Source organism: Callorhinus ursinus, unplaced genomic scaffold (genome assembly GCF_003265705.2).
Source record: "Callorhinus ursinus isolate GAN/ISIS: 27379988/994484 unplaced genomic scaffold, GSC_fseal_2.0 scaffold12, whole genome shotgun sequence".
NCBI lineage: Eukaryota > Metazoa > Chordata > Mammalia > Carnivora > Otariidae > Callorhinus > Callorhinus ursinus.
The window spans coordinates 25308310-25326777 of record NW_027397074.1 but is presented as its reverse complement, the minus strand read 5'-3'; the positions used below and the strand labels follow the sequence as shown (position 1 = coordinate 25326777).

Sequence of the window (18468 nt, the reverse complement as noted above, 5' to 3'; positions counted from 1 at the left end):
GAGCCTGCTTCTCCCTCTCCCTCTGCCGCTACCCCTGCTTATGCTCTCTCACTCTCTCTCAAATAAAGAAATAAGTAAAATTTAAAAAAAAAAGTATATAAAAAATAGACGCATAGATCAATGGAACAGAATAGAAAACCCAGAAATGGACCCACAACTATATGGTCAACTAATCCTCAGCAAGGCAGGAAAGAATATTCAATGGAAAAAAGACAGTCTCTTCAAAAAATGGTATTGGGAAACCTGGACAGCAACATGCAAAAGAATGAAACTGGACCACTTTCTTATACCATACACAAAAATAGACTCAAAATGGATGAAAGACCTAAATGTGAGACAGGAAACCATCAAAATCCTTGAGAAGAACACGGCCAGAAACCTCTGACCTCGGCCGCAGCAACTTCTTACCAGACATGTCACCAGAGGCAAGGGAAACAAAAGCAAAAATTAACTATGGGGGCTTCATCAAGATAAAAGGCTTCTGCACAGGGAAGCAAACAATCAACAAAACTAAAAGGCAGACTATGGAATGGGAGAAGATATGCAGAAGAGACATAACTGATAAAGGGTTGGTATCCAAAATCTACAAAGAACTTAACAAACTCAACCCCCAAAAAAACAGTCTAGTTAAGAAATAGGCAGAAAACATGAATAGACACTTCTTCCAAAAAGACATCCAGATGGCTATAAGACTCATGAAAAGATGCTCAATATCACTCAGCATCAGGGAAATACAAATCAAAACCACAATGAGATACCATCTCATACCTGTCAGGATGGCTAAAATTAACAACACAAGAAACAAGAGGTGTTGGTGAGGGTGTGGAGAAAGGGAAATCCTCTTGCACTGTTGGTGGGAATGCAAACTACAGCCACTCTGGAAAACAGTATGGAGGTTCCTCCAAAAGTTAAAAATAGAACTACCCTAGGATCCAGCAATTGCACTACTAGGTATTTACCCAAAAAATACTGATTCAAAGAGGGTACATGCACCCTGATGTTCATAGCAATAGCCAAACTATGGAAAGGGCCCAAATGTCTATTGAGTGATGAATGGATAAAGAAGATGTGGGGTGTATATATATATATATACATATATATATATATTACTTGAATATTACTCAGCCATCAAGAAGAATGAAATCTTGCCATTTGCAATGATGTGGATGGAGTTAGCGTGTATTACGCTAAGAGAAATAAAGTGAGTCCGAGAAAGACAAATACCATATGATCTCACTTATATGCGGAATTTAAGAAACAAAACAGATGAACATATGGGAGGAAGGGGAAAAAAAGGAGAAGGGGAAACAAACCATAAGAGACTGTTAACTATAGAGAACAAACTGAGGGTTGATGGAGGGAGGTGGGTGGGGGATGGGCTAGACGGGTGATGGGTATCATCATGTGTAGGTTGACGCTCATTATAACAAGGATGGCACTTGTTATGATGAGCACTGGGTGTTGTATGTAAGTGACGAACCACTGAATCTACTCCTGAAACCAATATTGCATTGTATGTTAACTAGAATTGATATAAAAATGTGGGGAAAAAAAAAAAGGAAGGTAAAACCTTCCATTATGTTTAACCAGGGTTTCTCAAGCTCTTCACTCTTAACATGTGGGGCCAGATAATTCTTCACTGTAACCTGCTCCTCTACAGATGGGTGTGATTACCTAATATGTGATGCATTCCAGTCAGCCGACATCTTAATTTCAAGAGGTTTTATTTTTTTTTTAATTCCTTCTTTTTAATGGAGTAACATATGAAAACCATAGATTTTTTTTCTAAAAAAAGATGCTAAATAGTGTGGGGAGATATAGAAATTTCGAAGATAAAGCTGCTGCCTTTTGAGAGCTTGCAAACAAATTTCACTTATAATTTACATCATTTGGATCTCATTCATTGACCAAGAATGTAAGTTAGAGTCAAGTTTTAGTGTTACCCTGACTCATAAAGTAATGATACAACGATATATTTTTATGTTTGAGAAATGCCACAAGCATAATTCTACATAACTGCCGCCAAAAAACCATTTAAGGTTTTCCTTTTAATGATTTTTTTAATTTATTTTTTTTTAAGATTTTATTTATTTATTTGAGAGAGAGAGAGAGAGAGAGTGCAGGAGCAGAGGGAGAGGGGGAAGCAGACTCTCCGCTGAGCAGGGAGCCCGATGCGGGGCTTGATCCCAGGGCCCTGGGATCATGACCTGAGCTGAAGGCAGACGCTCAACCGACTGAGCCACCCAGGTGCCCCTTAATGATTTTTTTTTAAAGTAAACTCTACCCCTCAACATGGGGCTTGAATTCACAACCCCAAGATCAAGAGTCACCAACTTGGGCCAGCCAGGTGCCCCCAAACCATTTAAGTTTTGCTTTAAATAGCACAGATTCCTACTAATACAATACTAATTTCTACCAACTGCATTCAATGTTGCTACTCTGAAATGAAAAAACATCCTGAAAAAGACTCCAGACAACTTTATCAAAAAGCATCTCTTCACATAAAACAAATATCTTGGGGCATATTTAAATAATGCCCGAGGCACCTGGGTGGCTCAGTCGTTAAGCCTCTCTGCCTTCGGCTCAGGTCATGATCCCAGGGTCCTGGGATCGAGCCCCATGTCAGGCTCTCTGCTCAGCAGGAAGCCTGCTTCTCCCTCTCCCACTCCCCCTGCTTGTGTTCCCTCTCTAGCTGTGTCTCTCTCTGTCAAATAAATAAATAAAATCTTAAAATAAATAAAATAAAAATCCTACGGGAGAAAGCTGTTGTAAGGGAGAATGGTGTAAGGTCACACCTCTTTACAACTGTCTACAGCACAGGGAAACCTGAAATGAACAACAACAAATAATAATAATAATAAAACATTCAGTGCAGGTCTTCAAATTGCTCTATCTGCTCACTTGAATACACAACAGGAGCCACCACATTCATCTTCCAAAAGGAATCACTCCCAAAATTGCCTATAAAAGTATGTATCATTTGACTTTCTTTTCTTTTTTTTTTTTAACTTACAAACAACAGATTTATATTTCATAATTCTGGCGGCTGGGTAGTTCATGATCAAGGTGGCAGCAGATTCACTGTCTGGTGAGAACTCGCTGCCTGGTGCATACAGGGCTGTCCTCTCCCTGCCCCATTACAAAAAGGAAGGGGTCCTTTGACTTTCAAAACAACCTACAAGTATCATCACAAGTCTGTACTTCCTCTCTAAATAAAAGCAAACTGCCATGGGGTGCCTGGCTGGCTCAGTCTGTACAGCATGTGACTCTTGATCTCAGGGTCATGAGGTCAAGCCCCATGATGGGCCTGGAGCCTATTAAAAAACTAAATAAATAAATAAACTGCTAAAATTCAGTCGTTTGTTCAACTGCTCTCTTTTTAATTCATTCAGCCGAGATGTGAAGGCCAAATACCGGCCAGGCATGGTGCTGGGCCGTAGAGAAACAAAACCAGACAAAGCACTTTCTCCAAATTCAAGGAAGTACCCAGGCTTGTTCCTGCCTCTCTGTCTGCCCATCTACCACCTCTCCCATGCTCGTGGGTACAAAGCATGGTGCTGAGTCCTATGTAAAACCAGCACTAGCACTGGCAAGTGGCTAGCAAGTTGCTACGTCTAATCAAGAAGTATTGCTATCTGTCTGAAGACAAGTCAGATGCCTGAGGAAACAAGAAAGCTGGCTGTTTTACCTCCTTCCCAATTTGTCATCAAAATGCATGTAAAGAAACATAAGACAAAAACTGGCAATAGCTCTGTCAACCATATGTCAAAGTCTGACTCCAATTTCCATAAATTGCACAAAGGGGACTGACCAACAAGTACAACTGACCCAGAGTTCATTACTATGCTCTCTGCCACATTTTATATCTTCTGAAATTCCATCCAATGAATGCCCACTTTAAACCAGCTTATATTTGTTTTTGATTGATTGTGTGAAAGGATGAAGAGTATTTGTGGTAATGTCTTAAATATAAATATGCCTTTTTTTAATGTATGCCCAAGCCAACAAAAGAATAAAGAAATCCTATATAAGCCAGAAAGGACAGGAATCGACAAACCCAAAGCTAATGTTTTCCCTGTGACCACTGCTGATTTCTAATGGCTAAAAGCCTGGGCTTTAATGATCCATGCTCCACAGGGACAAGGACAAAGCCTGGGGCTCAAACACCTAGGGAAGTAGGAAACACAAATCTTCTGTGAAGAAACACACCCTCAAACTAAATCTCAAAGAAATCACCAAAAACTTCCAAGAATCATGAATTCATAATCAAAAATTACAATAGAAATGAAGAAATAAGTCGCAGCAAAGTCAACAGAATAAAAAAAAAAAAAATACCCTGGGTGCCTGGGTGGCTCAGTTGGTTAAGCAACTGCCTCCGGCTCAGGTCATGATCCTGGAGTCCCTGGATCGAGTCCCGCATCAGGCTCCCTGCTCGGCAGGGAGTCTGCTTCTCCCTCTGACCCTCCCCCCTCTCATGTGTGCTCTCTCTCTCTCTCTCTCATTCTCTCTGTCTCAAATAAATAAATAAAATCTTAAAAGAAAAAACCCTATAGAATGAGACCCATAAAGACTGTGGGTATCAAAACTAGATTATAAACAAATTTATTTTATATTCTGTAATATTTGAAAAAATAAAGGGAAACCTGAAACTATGACAAAAGAGTATCAATAACAACTACTAAGATTTGTAAAAAGAACCAATCAAGACTTCTAGAAACAAATAAATAAAAAATAGTATTGAAATTAGAGCAAATGAGTCACAACTGCATAAAGAATTAGTAAACTGGAAGATATGAAAGAAATTATCCAGAATTCAACACAAAGAACCAAAACCAATGAATTATAAAACAGAGGTCAACAGCACAGGAGAACATCCTTCTTACTTTTAATTGGAGTTCCAGAAGGAGTTAGATTATAGGAGAGAGGCAGTGTTCAAAGGGATGATGGTTGAAAATGTCCCAGTGTCAATGAACAAGAATTATCAGATTCACGAAGCACAATGTATCAGCCAGCAAACTAAATGAGAGAAACCCACATCAGGATACATTACACAGGAAAACTGCAAGATCCAAGACAAACTGAGGATCAAGCAGATAAAAAGATATGACAGCTTACAACATAATCACAGTATCAACAAAAATAGAATAAAATAATATCAAAGAGTAAAATAATATCAAAGTAGTTTTGAAAGAAAGTAACTGTCCGTTTAGCACTCTATTCCACAGAGAGGTAAAACTATCTTTTGAGACCAAGGATGAAATAAACATATTTAGAAAACACGAATCAATGGAGTTTATTACCAAAGATTCTCTCTTAAAAAAACCTCAAAAAGAGGGGGAAAAAGTACCAGAAAAAAAGGTTGACATGTAAAAATAAATTATAAGAAAATGATAAATATGTGAATAATTCCGAGCAAACAGTAACTGCATAAAGCAATAATAATGCCAAATTTGTGGAGTTACAAGAAATCAAGATAGAACTAAAACTCTAGACAGCAGCATAAAAATAGGGAGGTGCACCTGGGTGGCTGAGGTCCCTTAAAAGCATCCAACTCTTGATTTCGGCTCAGATCATCATGATCTTCGGGTCGTAAAGTTGAGCCCCAAGAGGGGTTCCATGCTCAGCACAGAGGCTGCTTGGGTTTCTCTCTCCATCTCCCTCTGCCCCTCCACCCACCCCCGCTCTTGCCCTCTAAAAATAAATAAATAAATAAATAAATGCTTTTTAAAAAATTGGGAAAAAGGTGGGGGCACCTGGGTGGCTCAGTTGGTTAAGCATCTGCCTCTGGCTTAGGTCATGATCCTGGGGTCCTGGGATCAAGCCCCACGTCCGGCTCTCTGCTCAGTGGAAGCCTGCTTCTCCCTCTCCCTGCTGCTTCCCCTGCTTGTACTCTCTCTCTGTCAAATAAATAAATAAAATCTTTAAAAAAAAATTGGGAAAGAGGTAAATAGAGAGATAGGTTCTTGTCCTGACACAGAGTAAAGTAACTTTAGACTTTAAGACACATATTAAAATACACACAAAAATTGTAAAAACAACACACAACATTTAAACTAATACAAAGGAATAAAATGGAATTAAGGAAAAAGATTAAAAAATCAAAAGAAGGCAAGGGAGGAGAAAAAAACAAACAACAAAAAAAGCAGAACAAAATGACTATTGAAACAAATCCAAAAATATCAGCAGCCACAACCACTGTAAATGGACAAAAGGAAAACTAAACCTCCAGCTATATGCACTGTTTACAAGGGACGCGCCTAAAACAGGAGGACACAGAAAAGTTGAAAGTTATCAGGCCAACACAGACCCAAATATAAGCACCACACAGTATGAATATCAAATAAGGTTTACTGGAGAAAATATAACAAACAGAGAAGTGGCAACGCACTCTGCTAAACCCCAGTGTCCTGTAGAGAGGAATCCAGCCCCACACCTTTGGGCACTCCTGTCGCAATGAATGCCTCCTGGTTAAGGCAGTGCCTCTCGTGCTCTCTGTCTCTCATTCTCTCTCTCTCAAATAAATAAATAAAATCTTTAAAAAAAAGAAAAAGATTGTTTAAAAAAAAAAAAAGTGAACCACTGGAGCCCATGGGCTGCTATCAGCCTGTTCTGCCCTAAAGCTGAGACCTGCCAAGTCAGCTCTCTGATAAGGCCACTAGAGAGAGAGAAAGGAATGAGCATCCACGCGCCTGTGTCTTGCCTCCCCTCAGTGAAGCACAGGATAGAAAAAAGATACAACAAACAAATTCTAACCAAAAGCCACGTCTACAGCAGTAGCTGACAAAATCCACATCAAGCTGAAAAGCATGATTTGAGATACTCACTACTTCATGTCATCATTTTACTTCACAATTTTTATCTTGTATATATATTGAATAACAAATCCTTAAAAATACATAGCAGAAGTCATCAGAATCAAGGAGAAACTGCCAATGCTACCATCTGTAAGATATCTGACACAATTATCTCAATTATTGAAACATTAATCAGACGAAAGGTAGACGAAAGGTTGAATACTGCAAATAACAAGCTTGATCCAACAACTGGAACATACAATTTTTTTTCAAAGCACACATGAAACATTTACAAAACATATCCTTGGTAAGCTTTAAAGCAAATCTCACATACGTTCAAAGAATTAGTATCAGATAGAACACACCATCTGATTATAATGCAATTATGTTAGAAATTAATAACAATAAAATTTAATAAATAAAACCTCTACAGTTGGAAACAAAAGCAATTCATGAGTCAAAAAAGAAATATGTTGGAAACTAGAAAATATTCAGAACGTGATGATGACCATCTACTTACAAAAACTTGTGGGATATGCCTAAAGCAATAAGTACAGACCCAGAGTGTTTTACACATGAATTCCATCAATGAACAGATAATTCCAGCTTCACACAAAACCCTGGAGAATAAAGGAAACTCCGCAACTCATTTCATGAGACCAGTATATTCCTAATAATACCAGAATCTGACAAGGACTATATAAGAAAGAAAAATTACAAGCTAATCTCACTCATGAACATGGATGCAAAAATCGTAAACAAAACAAAAGCAAGCCAAATCCAGGAATACGTAATAAAAGATAATATAACCAATTTGTGTTTCTTCCAGGAATGCAAGTGTGAGTCAACACTAGAAAATATATTCATTTCAATCATATCAATTAAGGCAAAAACATGCCTTTGATCAAATATCCATAACCACTCAATTAAAACTCTTATCAAAGTAGGAACAGAAGGGAAAGTCTTTAACCTAATGAGCAGAACTTCAAGTTGTGAGGGACTTCCAGGAAGGCTCCTTGAAGGGAAATGAGTCCCTTTTGCTGCCCACTTCTCAGCTCCTGGAATGGAGACTAGATGGCCAGTGCTCAGCACCTATCCTATGAGGTGACCTTAAGGATGGAGCCAGATATTGAGAAGCAAAGAAGAGAAAGAAGGAACCTGGGTCCCTGATGTCTTAGAGACACTACACAGCTGCATGCTGAGTTGCATGCCTCTGGACTTCTTTAACATGTGAAACTAAGACTTTGTGTATTTAAGATACTTTTACTTATGCAGTCAAATGCCATCTTAACTGAAACACTATTGCTATTCAAATGGTACTAGAAGCTCTAAACCGGGCAAAAGACAAAATAATAATAATATAATAAATATGTAAGAATGGTTAAGAAACAAATCTATAATTATTCACATATGACTAAAAAACCTAAAAGAATTCTATAGAAAATGACTAGAAATAAGTTTAGCAGGACGGTCAGAAAAAAGGTCAAAGGCACTTCTGTGTACCAGTAACAGTTAAAAATCTTTAACTTAAACAGGATACCGTTTATACTAGCAACAACAACAAGGTAGCTAGGAATAAATCTAATCTAAAAGTCAAAACTTTTGACTTTTGTATAGAAAATTATGAAACTTTTTGGAAGGATGTTAATAAGATAAAATAGGTCAAGAAGAGTAAGTGTAGTTGTTCAGATGTTACTGCTGAAATCAATCCAAAGATTCAATGCAGTTGTGATCAAGTCTCAACAAGGTTTTTCATGGAACTCGTCAAGCTAAATTTATAGACAGTCACAAAGGGGCAAGAATAACAAAGTCATTCCTGAGGAACACAGCAAGAGAGAAAAAGTTGCCCCCTAGACATCAAAAATTATCATAAGGCCACAGTACTGGAGAGTGGTCCTTGTGCAGGGACAAACAAACAGACCAATGGAACAGACCTGGAGCCCAGGAACAGACTCACATATATACCAAAACCTAGGTGATACGGACAGTTGCTTGCAAATGGTGATGCAGTCAATAAAATGATGCTGGGACAACTAAAATGAAAACAAAAGAAAATGGATACCTACCTGACAACATGCATATAAACTAAATTCTAAATGATGGAGTATTTTTAAATATGAAAGGCAAAACTATTATTTTAAATATATAATGTTTTTAAGAGCTCGTTTTAAGAAAAGATTTTTTTAAATTAAAAAAATTTTTTTATTAACATATCATGTATTATTTGTTTCAGGGGTACAGGTCTGTGACTCATCAGTCTTACAAAATTCACAGCGCTCACCATAGTACTTACCCTCCCCAATGTCCATCACTCAATCACCCCAGCCGTCCCACCCCTGGCCACTCCAGCAACCCTCAGTTTGTTTCCTGAGATTAAGAGTCTCTTATGGTTTGTCTCCCTCTCTGTTTTCGTCTTGTTTCATGTTTCCCTCCCTTCCCCTATGATCCTCTGTCTTGTTTCTCTAAATCCTCGTATCAGTGAGATCGTATGATACTTGTCTTCCTCTGATTGACTTATTTCGCTTAGCATAATACCCTCTAGTTCCATCCACATTGTTGCAAATGGCAAGATTTCATTTTTTGATGGCTGCATAATACTCCATTGTGTGTGTGTATATATATATACCACATCTTCTTTATCCATTCATCTGTTGATGGACATCTTGGCTCTTTCCATACTTTGGCTATTGTGAACATTGCTGCTATAAACATTGGGGTGCATGTACCCCTTTGGATCACTACACTTGTATCTTTGGGGAAAATACCCAGTAGTGCAATTGCTGGGTCATAGGGTAGCTCTATTTTCAACTTTTTGAGGAACCTCCACACTGTGTTCCAGAGTGGCTGCACCAGCTTGCACTCCCACCAACAGCGTAGAAGGTTCCCCTTAAGAAAAGATTCTTATGGGAGATTTTTTAAGTGACCTTTTCAACTATATTACACAAAAGGGAAAAACATTTTAACTATATTAAAAGAGCTCCTTCCAATGAAAGAAAGGAAAAAAGACAGAAAAAAACAAAACAAAAAAAATGACAAACACAACTGGGCAATAAATATTTGAAAAGTTGTTCTCTTTCAGTAATCACGGAAAGCAAATTAGGACCACAACATGAAACCATTTTACATCCATCAGATTAGGGGTAAAAAAAACTTTAATAAGTTGCCAAAAATGGGGCGCCTGGGTGGCTCAGTTGGTTAAGCGACTGCCTTTGGCTCAGGTCATGATCCTGGAGTCCGGGGATCAAGTCCCACATCGGGCTCCCTGCTCAGCAGGGAGTCTGCTTCTCCATCTGACCCTCTTCCCTCTCGTGCTCTCTATCTCTCATTCTCTCTCTCTCAAATAAATAAATAAAAAATCTTTAAAAAAAATAAATAAGTTGCCAGAAATGTGGATCAACTGAAATTCTCCTATACCTCTGAAAAGAAGTAGTACAACTACTTCGAGTACAGTACTGTTGACCTTTGAACAACGTGGGGGTTGGGGTGTGCACCCTGCCCACCTCCTATAGTCGAAAATCCGAATATAATTCTTCACTTTCCCCCAAAACTCAATTACTAATAATCTACTATTAACAGGAAGTCTTACCAGAAGCCATAAATGATTGACGCATATTTTATATATTATACATATTATATGCTGTATTCTTACAATATATAAGCCAGAAAAAAAAACAATACAAAGAAAGTCATGAGAAAATACATTTACAGTACTGTACTATATTTTTTTGAAAAAATCTGCAGAGAAGTGGACCCATGCGGTCCAAACCTGTTGTTCAAAGGTCAACTGTATTGGTTTTACTAGTAAAGCAGAAGATGCACACCCTATGTTCCAGCAATTCTGATATACCTTTGCGCAAGTGCGCCAACTAACAGGTACAAGAACATTCACAGCAGCCCTGTATGCAATAGAAAAGAACTGTAAACAATCAAAATGTCAGTCAATAACACAGCAAAACAGCTGAGTGAAAAGAATGAACTCCACCCACAGATGCCAACATGGATTAATCTCAAAAGCAAGCAAAAGAAACAAGTCAGAGGATATATAGATATACAGATATATATATACACACACACACACATACATACATACATATATATGGTACGATTCCGTTTATATAAAGGTCAAAAACCAGCAAAATTAAACATACCATTTAAGAATACCTACATGTGTGGTAAAACTATATAGAAAAGCTTAGGGTGCTTAACGAAAATTTCAAGATAGTGTTTATCTGTGGCTCCTCCAGAGAGTAGGATTTAACTGAGGAAGTACAAACTACTAACTGGCTAAATTCCATTTCTTAAACTGAATGTGAGGCCCACGTGAGTTCATTTAATTTCTCTGGAAATGATGATACATAATTAGCTATATATACTCTTCTCTATTGATTATGTATTACACAATACATTTTAAATGACTCAAAAAATATCCAAAAATTTGTTTTAAATTATCTTGTTCATCTTCATTTTTTTTAAAGGCCACTGGTATGTAAAAGTGGTCTTTTAAGTATAAAATAATGACATTAGCATCTGATACGTTAAGGGCTGCTGTTAAAGGTATTCATGCGCCCTGCCCTTGATAATGCACATCAACTTGTTTTCCAAAGCAACGCTGAAGTGCGAAAGACGTCAAGGCTTTGCGCAAAAATACACTTTATTGACTTGCACCAGTACAACCATTCTTGTATACAACAAATGGCATGCACCCTGCATCTGCTAACGAAATTCCTTGAAATTTGTTTTCGTGACAACGAAATTAAAAGATAAATATATTCAGCTAAATATACAACAAACGGCATGCATCCTGCATCTGCTAACGAAATTCCTTGAAATTTGTTTTCGTGACAACGAAATTAAAAGACAAATATATTCAGCTAAATAAACACTCAGGGAGGCTATCATTTAATTATGGTATATCAGATTTCTATCTTAAATTGCAGCCTGAAGTCTCATAAAGGATTTTCTTTGCTTAAGGCAACTAGGAAATAAAATTGGGAGACTCTGGCTAGTACTCGAATTTGAATAGTGACAACTCCGCGGCTTTAGGCAAATTCACGGACTCAGTTTCGAAATAAAAAGTTATTTTTCCAATTTCCGCAGCAGTTGGCAGGTATTTTTATGAGTTCACTCTATAATATCCCTGGCAAGGTAGTACCAATCCCCGCAGATAGAGTCCCCAAATCAACAACCACATGAGCCAGCGACTTGATTCAAGAATCCACCCCCCCCCCAATCTCCTTGAAACAGGTGATCTTCTATGCCTCCGTTGTCCTGGGGTGTGGGGAGCAACGGGGGAAAGTTCCCAGGAAGTTAAGACGAGTCCGTGAATCACATGGGTAAAACTTTGCTGGGATCTTACAAAACATTCGTGTCATCTAACCCCTTCGTTTTTTGATAGGGAAAGTGTATCTCAGGGAGAAGCGCACCTGCTTAGGATCTAACAGCTATTTAAATTGGTATCCTCACCTAGCTCAGTGATCCTCCCCACCCCACCCCCCATTCCCAAAAGCTTCAATTCGTTGCTAACACGGAGGAGGTGAAAAAACTCTCATATCCTTAGTGTGGCCACGTTGTGAGGGCTAGAAAGGGTCGTAGAGATAATCAGTACAACCTTCTTCTAACAGGTGTCAAACAGAAAGGTAAGTGACGCCGCTTGAGCGGTTAAATCACCGACCCTCTGCCACCAAGCAGCAGGAGCCTGACAAGGGTAATGAAAGATCACTGGCGATCCCACTTCCCGTCTCCAGGAGGGTGGGTGTCAAAAACACCCGATCCCTCCACTGCAGCACGAATCCCGCGCTTCCCACTCAGAACCGGGAAGCGGGGAGGTGGGGAAACTTGAACCGCTGGTGCGCAGCACCGAAAACACCGCGGCAGGGCAAGAACCGAGTTCCGCCTCTTTCTTCCGCATCCGTCGAAGGGGAGAAAGGGAAACAGTAAGGTTGAGGCGCCTCCCGCGAGAAGAGGTACCTGAGGCTCGCGCCGCAGTCCCTCGCCGCTACCGCACCGGAGCCCAACACCCTGCTTCCGGGATCAAGTCGGGCAGGGAGGCCTAAGATTGCGGGAGGCAGCCGCCTGCCCGCCCCAACCAAGCCCCGCCTCCACTTCCCACTCTGCGGAGGACCGGGCAACTTCCGGGACGCCGCGCGTCACTAAGCAGCCGATCCCCACTTCCGGAAGCCGTCCTCCCTGCGCTGTCCATTTCGGGGACGGCGCGATTGCGATCGCGATTTCCGCGCGTTTGATTGGTGGAGTGAGAGAGCTGGTCTCCGTTGATTGGTGTCGGCATCTTCAGCCCCATAGACGCCGCGGGGCGTAGAATTTCAGTAGTCTGTTTCCTGCCAGCGGCAGGTCTAGCACCGCAACCATGGTGGATGTCATGGAGTTGCCCAGGTCGCGCGTCAACGCCAGCATGCTAGCTCAGTTCATCGACCGGCCGGTCTGCTTCGTAGGGAGGCTGGAAAAGGTGCGCGCCGTCGCTGCCCTGGACTACCTGCTTTGTAGGCGGGGGGGGGGGCCCGCGACCGCCAAGGTGGCAGCCTCAGGGTGGTAAGGGAGGGTGGAGGAGGACAGTCCTTAGAGCATCACTGCGCTCCCAACTGCTTCGTTTTACACAAGGGGACGTTCTGCACACTTTTTAGCCACTGCAGCCCCATTTTGGCGCCACTTTTATGGCGCGGAGTCGTGACGTTTTCGAATGCGCTCCGTTCTAAATTCTAGCGTCCTCCACTCTGGTTCCTTTTTGTATTTACAAAAAGAAAATTATAGACCTGATTCACACATCTACCTCCTGATTTTTTAGTTTAGCCAGACTTGACAACTACTCTGTTTTTCTAGTTTCCTTCTCATGCATTTTTGGCTGTTCTCAAACTTCGTTTTCTCGTTAGAGTCAATTCGCCGTAAACATTCTTCGATTGTCCCTTTCAGATCTTATAGCCGTCTGTGTTCTTATGCCAGTGTTAGAGTGCAGCATCTTCACTCTACTGATGAGAAGCAGGCCCAAAGTTTCGGAGTCAGTGAACCGGGAAAGCTGAGGGGAGAAAAAACAAAAATCTATTATAAAGCCTTAGTTCATTTCAGCCACACAACTTCTTCGTTAAATAGGTGTTATTTGACTGCGGGGTAGGGAAACTGGGTAGGAGTGGTGTATGGTTAACTGCTCAAGGCCACAGCAACTAGGAAAGCTGACCTTCAAACCAGATCTGAGTGCACTCTTTACAGCTAACAGTAGTAGAACCCAAATCTTCTGACAACCAGTTCTCTTTACTTCATCATGCTTTTTTTTAAAGTAATCTCTACCCCCAATGTAGGGCTCAAACTCACAACCCTGAGGTCAAGAGTGGCACACGCCAGGACTGAGCCAACCAGGTGTCCCCATCAAGCTTAATTTTTAAAACATACCCTCTAGGGCGCCTGGGTGGCTCAGTTGGTTAAGCGACTGCCTTCGGCTCAGGTCATGATCTTGGAGTCCCGGGATCGAGTCCCCGCATCGGGCTCCGTGCTCGGCAGGGAGCCTGCTTCTCCCTCTGACCCTCTTCTCTCTCATTCTCTCTCTCAAATAAATAAAATCTTTAAAAATAAATAAATAAAACATACTCTCTAGTGGAATATGTACTATTTAAATCGTGAGTGCTAGTAGATCTCACTTTTAGACAGTATGGACCCCCTTTAATTTGTTGTTAGGGCAGGGTTGCCAGATTTAGCAAATGAAAATATAGGACATATTTGTACCAAAAAGTACTGTTTAATCTGAAATTCAAATTTAACAAAGTGTCATTTGACCAGATATGGTAACAAGATTATAATTTGAACAAAATTATTCAAAAACAATTGCTTTGTGTGCATTGACTAAGTGTGTTTGGGTCAATCTGCTCATCTTCAGTCAAACTTACAATATTTTTATTTTAATGAGATTTTAAAGTTTCTTTTGTTTATGTGGTTAGTTTTTTTTAATCTTGTGTTTCTTTTTTAGATTCATCCTACTGGAAAAATGTTTATTCTTTCAGATGGAGAAGGCAAAAATGGAACCATTGAGTTGATGGAGCCCGTATGTTTAAGTATTAATTCCATGTCTCTTGTAATTAATTCATCTTGCTGATGTTTCTGATTCTTGGAGTGGCTGTATAAAGGACCGGCTTATAACTTCCCTGCTCTAAAATTAAACTTTTGTCCTCTTTCTTACATTATATATCCCTTTACATTTCTACATTCTTTGGGCTCCATGATTTTTTATTTTTATTTTTTTTAAGATTTTATTTATTTATTTGACAGAGAGAGACACAGTGAGAGAGGGAACACAAGCAGGGGGAGTGGGAGAGGGAGAAGCAGGCTTCCCGCAGAGCAGGGAGCCGGATGTGGGGCTTGATCCCAGGACCCTGGGACCATGACCTGAGCCGAAGGCAGACGCTTAACGACTGAGCCACCCAGGCACCCCAGGGCTCCATGATTTTTTAATACATCCCTTAACTAGGTAACAATTTCTATTCCTATGAAAGACCATAAAATCACATTTAAAAAAAAAAATCTTTTAAGTCATCTTTTTCTTTCCTCTAAAGTTTTACATTTTTAAAATTCTATTTTCTGTTTTTATTTACATGTACTTTTAGTTATCACCTGTTTTTATATTTTACATTTATTGTACTCAAAAAAATTTTCTTGGTTTTTTTTTTAAGACAAGTCCATGTGCTGTTTGGTTAATATATACAGAATATACTGCACAAGATATAGAAAATAGAAGGCTCCTTTCATTGGGTCCTTATAGAAATGCTGGACATTCTCATTATCTTTAAGTGATTTTTGTTTTCAACTTAAACATTTTCCAAGTTATCAACTAGAAAGATGACAGCACCAAGTTGACAATTTGTTCTTTGTGTTAGCTTGAAGAAGAAATCTCTGGAATCGTGGAAGTAGTTGGAAGAGTAACGGCCAAGGCAACCATTATGTGTGCATCATTTGTCCAGTTTAAAGAAGATAACCATCCTTTTGGTAAATAAAACATTCTAGTATTAAGTAGTTTCATGTAATTAGGAGGAAAATGATTTTCTTCTTCTTAACTTGAGATGTCTTGGTCTTGAGTCTCAGTCCTGCCACCTTTCAATTTCTATAAAATTTTCTGATCCCAAAGGAAAATGGGAGAACATTTTGGCCCGCTTTCAAGTAATGATTGTATATGTAGGAAACTCAGTAAAAATTAGTATTTGTGGGAAGAGAAACTTAAAACATATGGCAAACAAATAATAGTTTTTTTAACATATGCATTGAAAGCATCATATAATGTATAACACCTAAAACCAAGCAAGGACTGCCTGTACAATGGATATCAAATGAATAGTTGCCTATACTCCACATCTTTTATTTTTTAGAGCCACTAGGTAAATAGCTATGATGGTCCCTGTTTTAGAAGACAGGTGGTAAAAAGTTGATCTCTAAAAGGGAAAGAAAAGAGAAAGAGGTAGAAATCTTTCAGATAATAAATGATGTTACATCTTTCTATTGTAGATTAAATGTTTGCTAAAATGTTGTTTTTCAGATCTTGGACTATACAATGAAGCTGTGAAAATTACCCATGAGTTCCCTCAGTTTTTTCCTTTGGGGGTTGTGCAATATGATTGATCTCGATGAGCACATTGAAGACTGTCATAGGAAGCCCCTGATATTTGAGGGGGAGATTTCTGTGATTTTTCATATTTAATTTGTTCTCCTTTTAATTTCATTTACCTAACCTTATTAGATATTACAGTATCCCACTTTTGATGGAACCTGTCTGTATACTGAAAGTTAAGTGCTTATAAAGAGAACCCTTCTGTATATGGTCAGATCAGATGCAAGAACAAAGCAGTTGCCTTGAGTTTAGTTTTCTCCTTTATTAATAAAGGCCAAAATGGGACATACTGTTGATCATTTCATTCTTATTCTTTTAGTCATGTATTCAGACACAAACTTGGAATCTTCAGAGCTGTAAGGTCAGAACTTAGACCTACCAAATGAAATCCAGGGCCACATGTATAAAGAATTTACTTGCTACCTCATAAGCTACATTATGTTAATTATTTCCTTGATACTCTGAAAAAAATAATTTTATTAAAAAAGCAAACAGAATCCTTTATCTTTTACAATTTGTGAGTACCTATATTAGAATTCTCCAGAGAATCAGAACCAAAAGAACCATATATAGCAGAACTATATATAAGATTTTGTTACAGGAATTGGCTTATGTGGTTAGGGAAGCCAAGGAGTCCCCAGGATCACTCATCTGTAAGCCAGAGAACCAGGAAAATCAGTGGGATAATACAGTTCGAGTCGGGGGAGCTGATGTAACTTGTAGTCCAAGGTTGAAGACCTGAAGACTGGGAGGCCACTGGTGTAAATCCCAGAGTCTGAAGGCCCAAGAACCAGGAGCTCCAATGTCTGAGGACTGGAGGAGGTGGACCTCCCAGATCTGGAAGAGAGCAAATTCCTCCACCTTTTTGTTCTGTTTGGGCTTTCAACATATTGGATGATACCCACCTATTTTGTAGGGGCCTACTGATTCAGAAACGAATCTCTTCTGGAAATTCCCTCACAGACACACCCAGAAATAATGTTTTACTGGCTATCTGGTCTTCCCTTAGCTCAGTCAAGTTGACATATAAAATTAGTCATCACAGTACCTCTTTCTCAGGATTTTGAAACCACATTTACTAATGCCAAATAAGGGATTTCTTCTAATCATTAGAATAGTTGATGAAATCATTTGATTTTTTTCTTTTTTCTTTTTTAAAGATTTCGTTTATTTATTTGAGAGAGAATGAGAAAAAGAGCATGAGAGGGGTGAGGGGCAGAGGGAGAAGCAGACTCCCAGCTGAGCAGGGAGACTCAATCCCGGGACTCCAGGATCATGATCTGAGCCGAAGGCAGTCTCTTAACCAACTGAGCCACCCAGGCGCCCTTTTTTTCTTCCTTTTAACTGTCATTCTTAGTATGAAATTCCTGTACTTGTACTTCATACCACTAAGTAATTAATGCTGGGGATGGGCAGGTAGGGGATGTGACAAGTGTAGGATAGAGGGTAAAGCAGAATAACTGGTGACTTATATAGCCAGTCGAGTATTATGGCTTAACTCATTCTCTTCAGTTAGGAAATAAACTAGGGCGCCTGGGTGGCTCAGTTGGTTACGCGACTGCCTTCGGCTCAGGTCATTATCCTGGAGTCCCGGGATCGAGTCCCACATCGGGCTCCCTGCTCAGCAGGGAGTCTGCTTCTCCCTCTGACCCTCCCCCCCTCTCATGTGCTCTCTCTCTCATTCTAGCTCTCTCAAATAAATAAATAAAAAATCTTTAAAAAAAAAAAAAGGAAATAAACTAATTCTAAATCCATTTAGATTGTAAATTATAACAAAAATATTTATTTTATGGACACCTGGCTGGTTCAGTTGATAGAGCATGTGACTCTTGATCTTGGGGTTGTAAATTCAAGCCCCATGTTGGGTGTACAAAATTTGAAATTGATAATATCCTCAATTTCAACTTTTATCCCAAAACATTCTACAAATTACGTAAAGAACATTGCAACAGCCACTTACGGTAAAACATACAAAGACCATTATAGTTGAGATTTAGGTTTAGGAGGAACATCAGCCAGTCTCAACAGTGTTGTCTTGAATGCCAGAGAAAGAGTCCGTCCTCAGTTGCGTTAACC

The 18468-nt window shown here is 39.5% G+C and overlaps 2 protein-coding genes across 2 annotated transcripts in view; one reads left to right on the top strand and one right to left on the bottom strand.

The window, feature by feature from the left end:
- The window catches only part of UMAD1 (UBAP1-MVB12-associated (UMA) domain containing 1), a 215023-nt gene extending 202103 nt beyond the window's left edge, over positions 1–12920 (bottom strand). Inside the window, exon 1 of the mRNA XM_025872948.2 lies at positions 12762–12920. The gene's annotated coding sequence lies outside the window, so the exon portion shown is untranslated. The remainder of the gene's footprint in view (positions 1–12761) is intronic.
- A 142-nt stretch (positions 12921–13062) lies between these two features.
- RPA3 (replication protein A3) lies at positions 13063–17913 on the top strand. The gene is made up of 4 exons (XM_025872947.2): positions 13063–13257; positions 14764–14838; positions 15668–15776; positions 16321–17913. Exons 1-4 carry the CDS (start codon positions 13159–13161, stop codon positions 16401–16403), a joined length of 366 nt encoding a protein of 121 aa, XP_025728732.1. The 5' UTR covers positions 13063–13158; the 3' UTR covers positions 16404–17913.
- Positions 17914–18468: the final 555 nt, after the last annotated feature.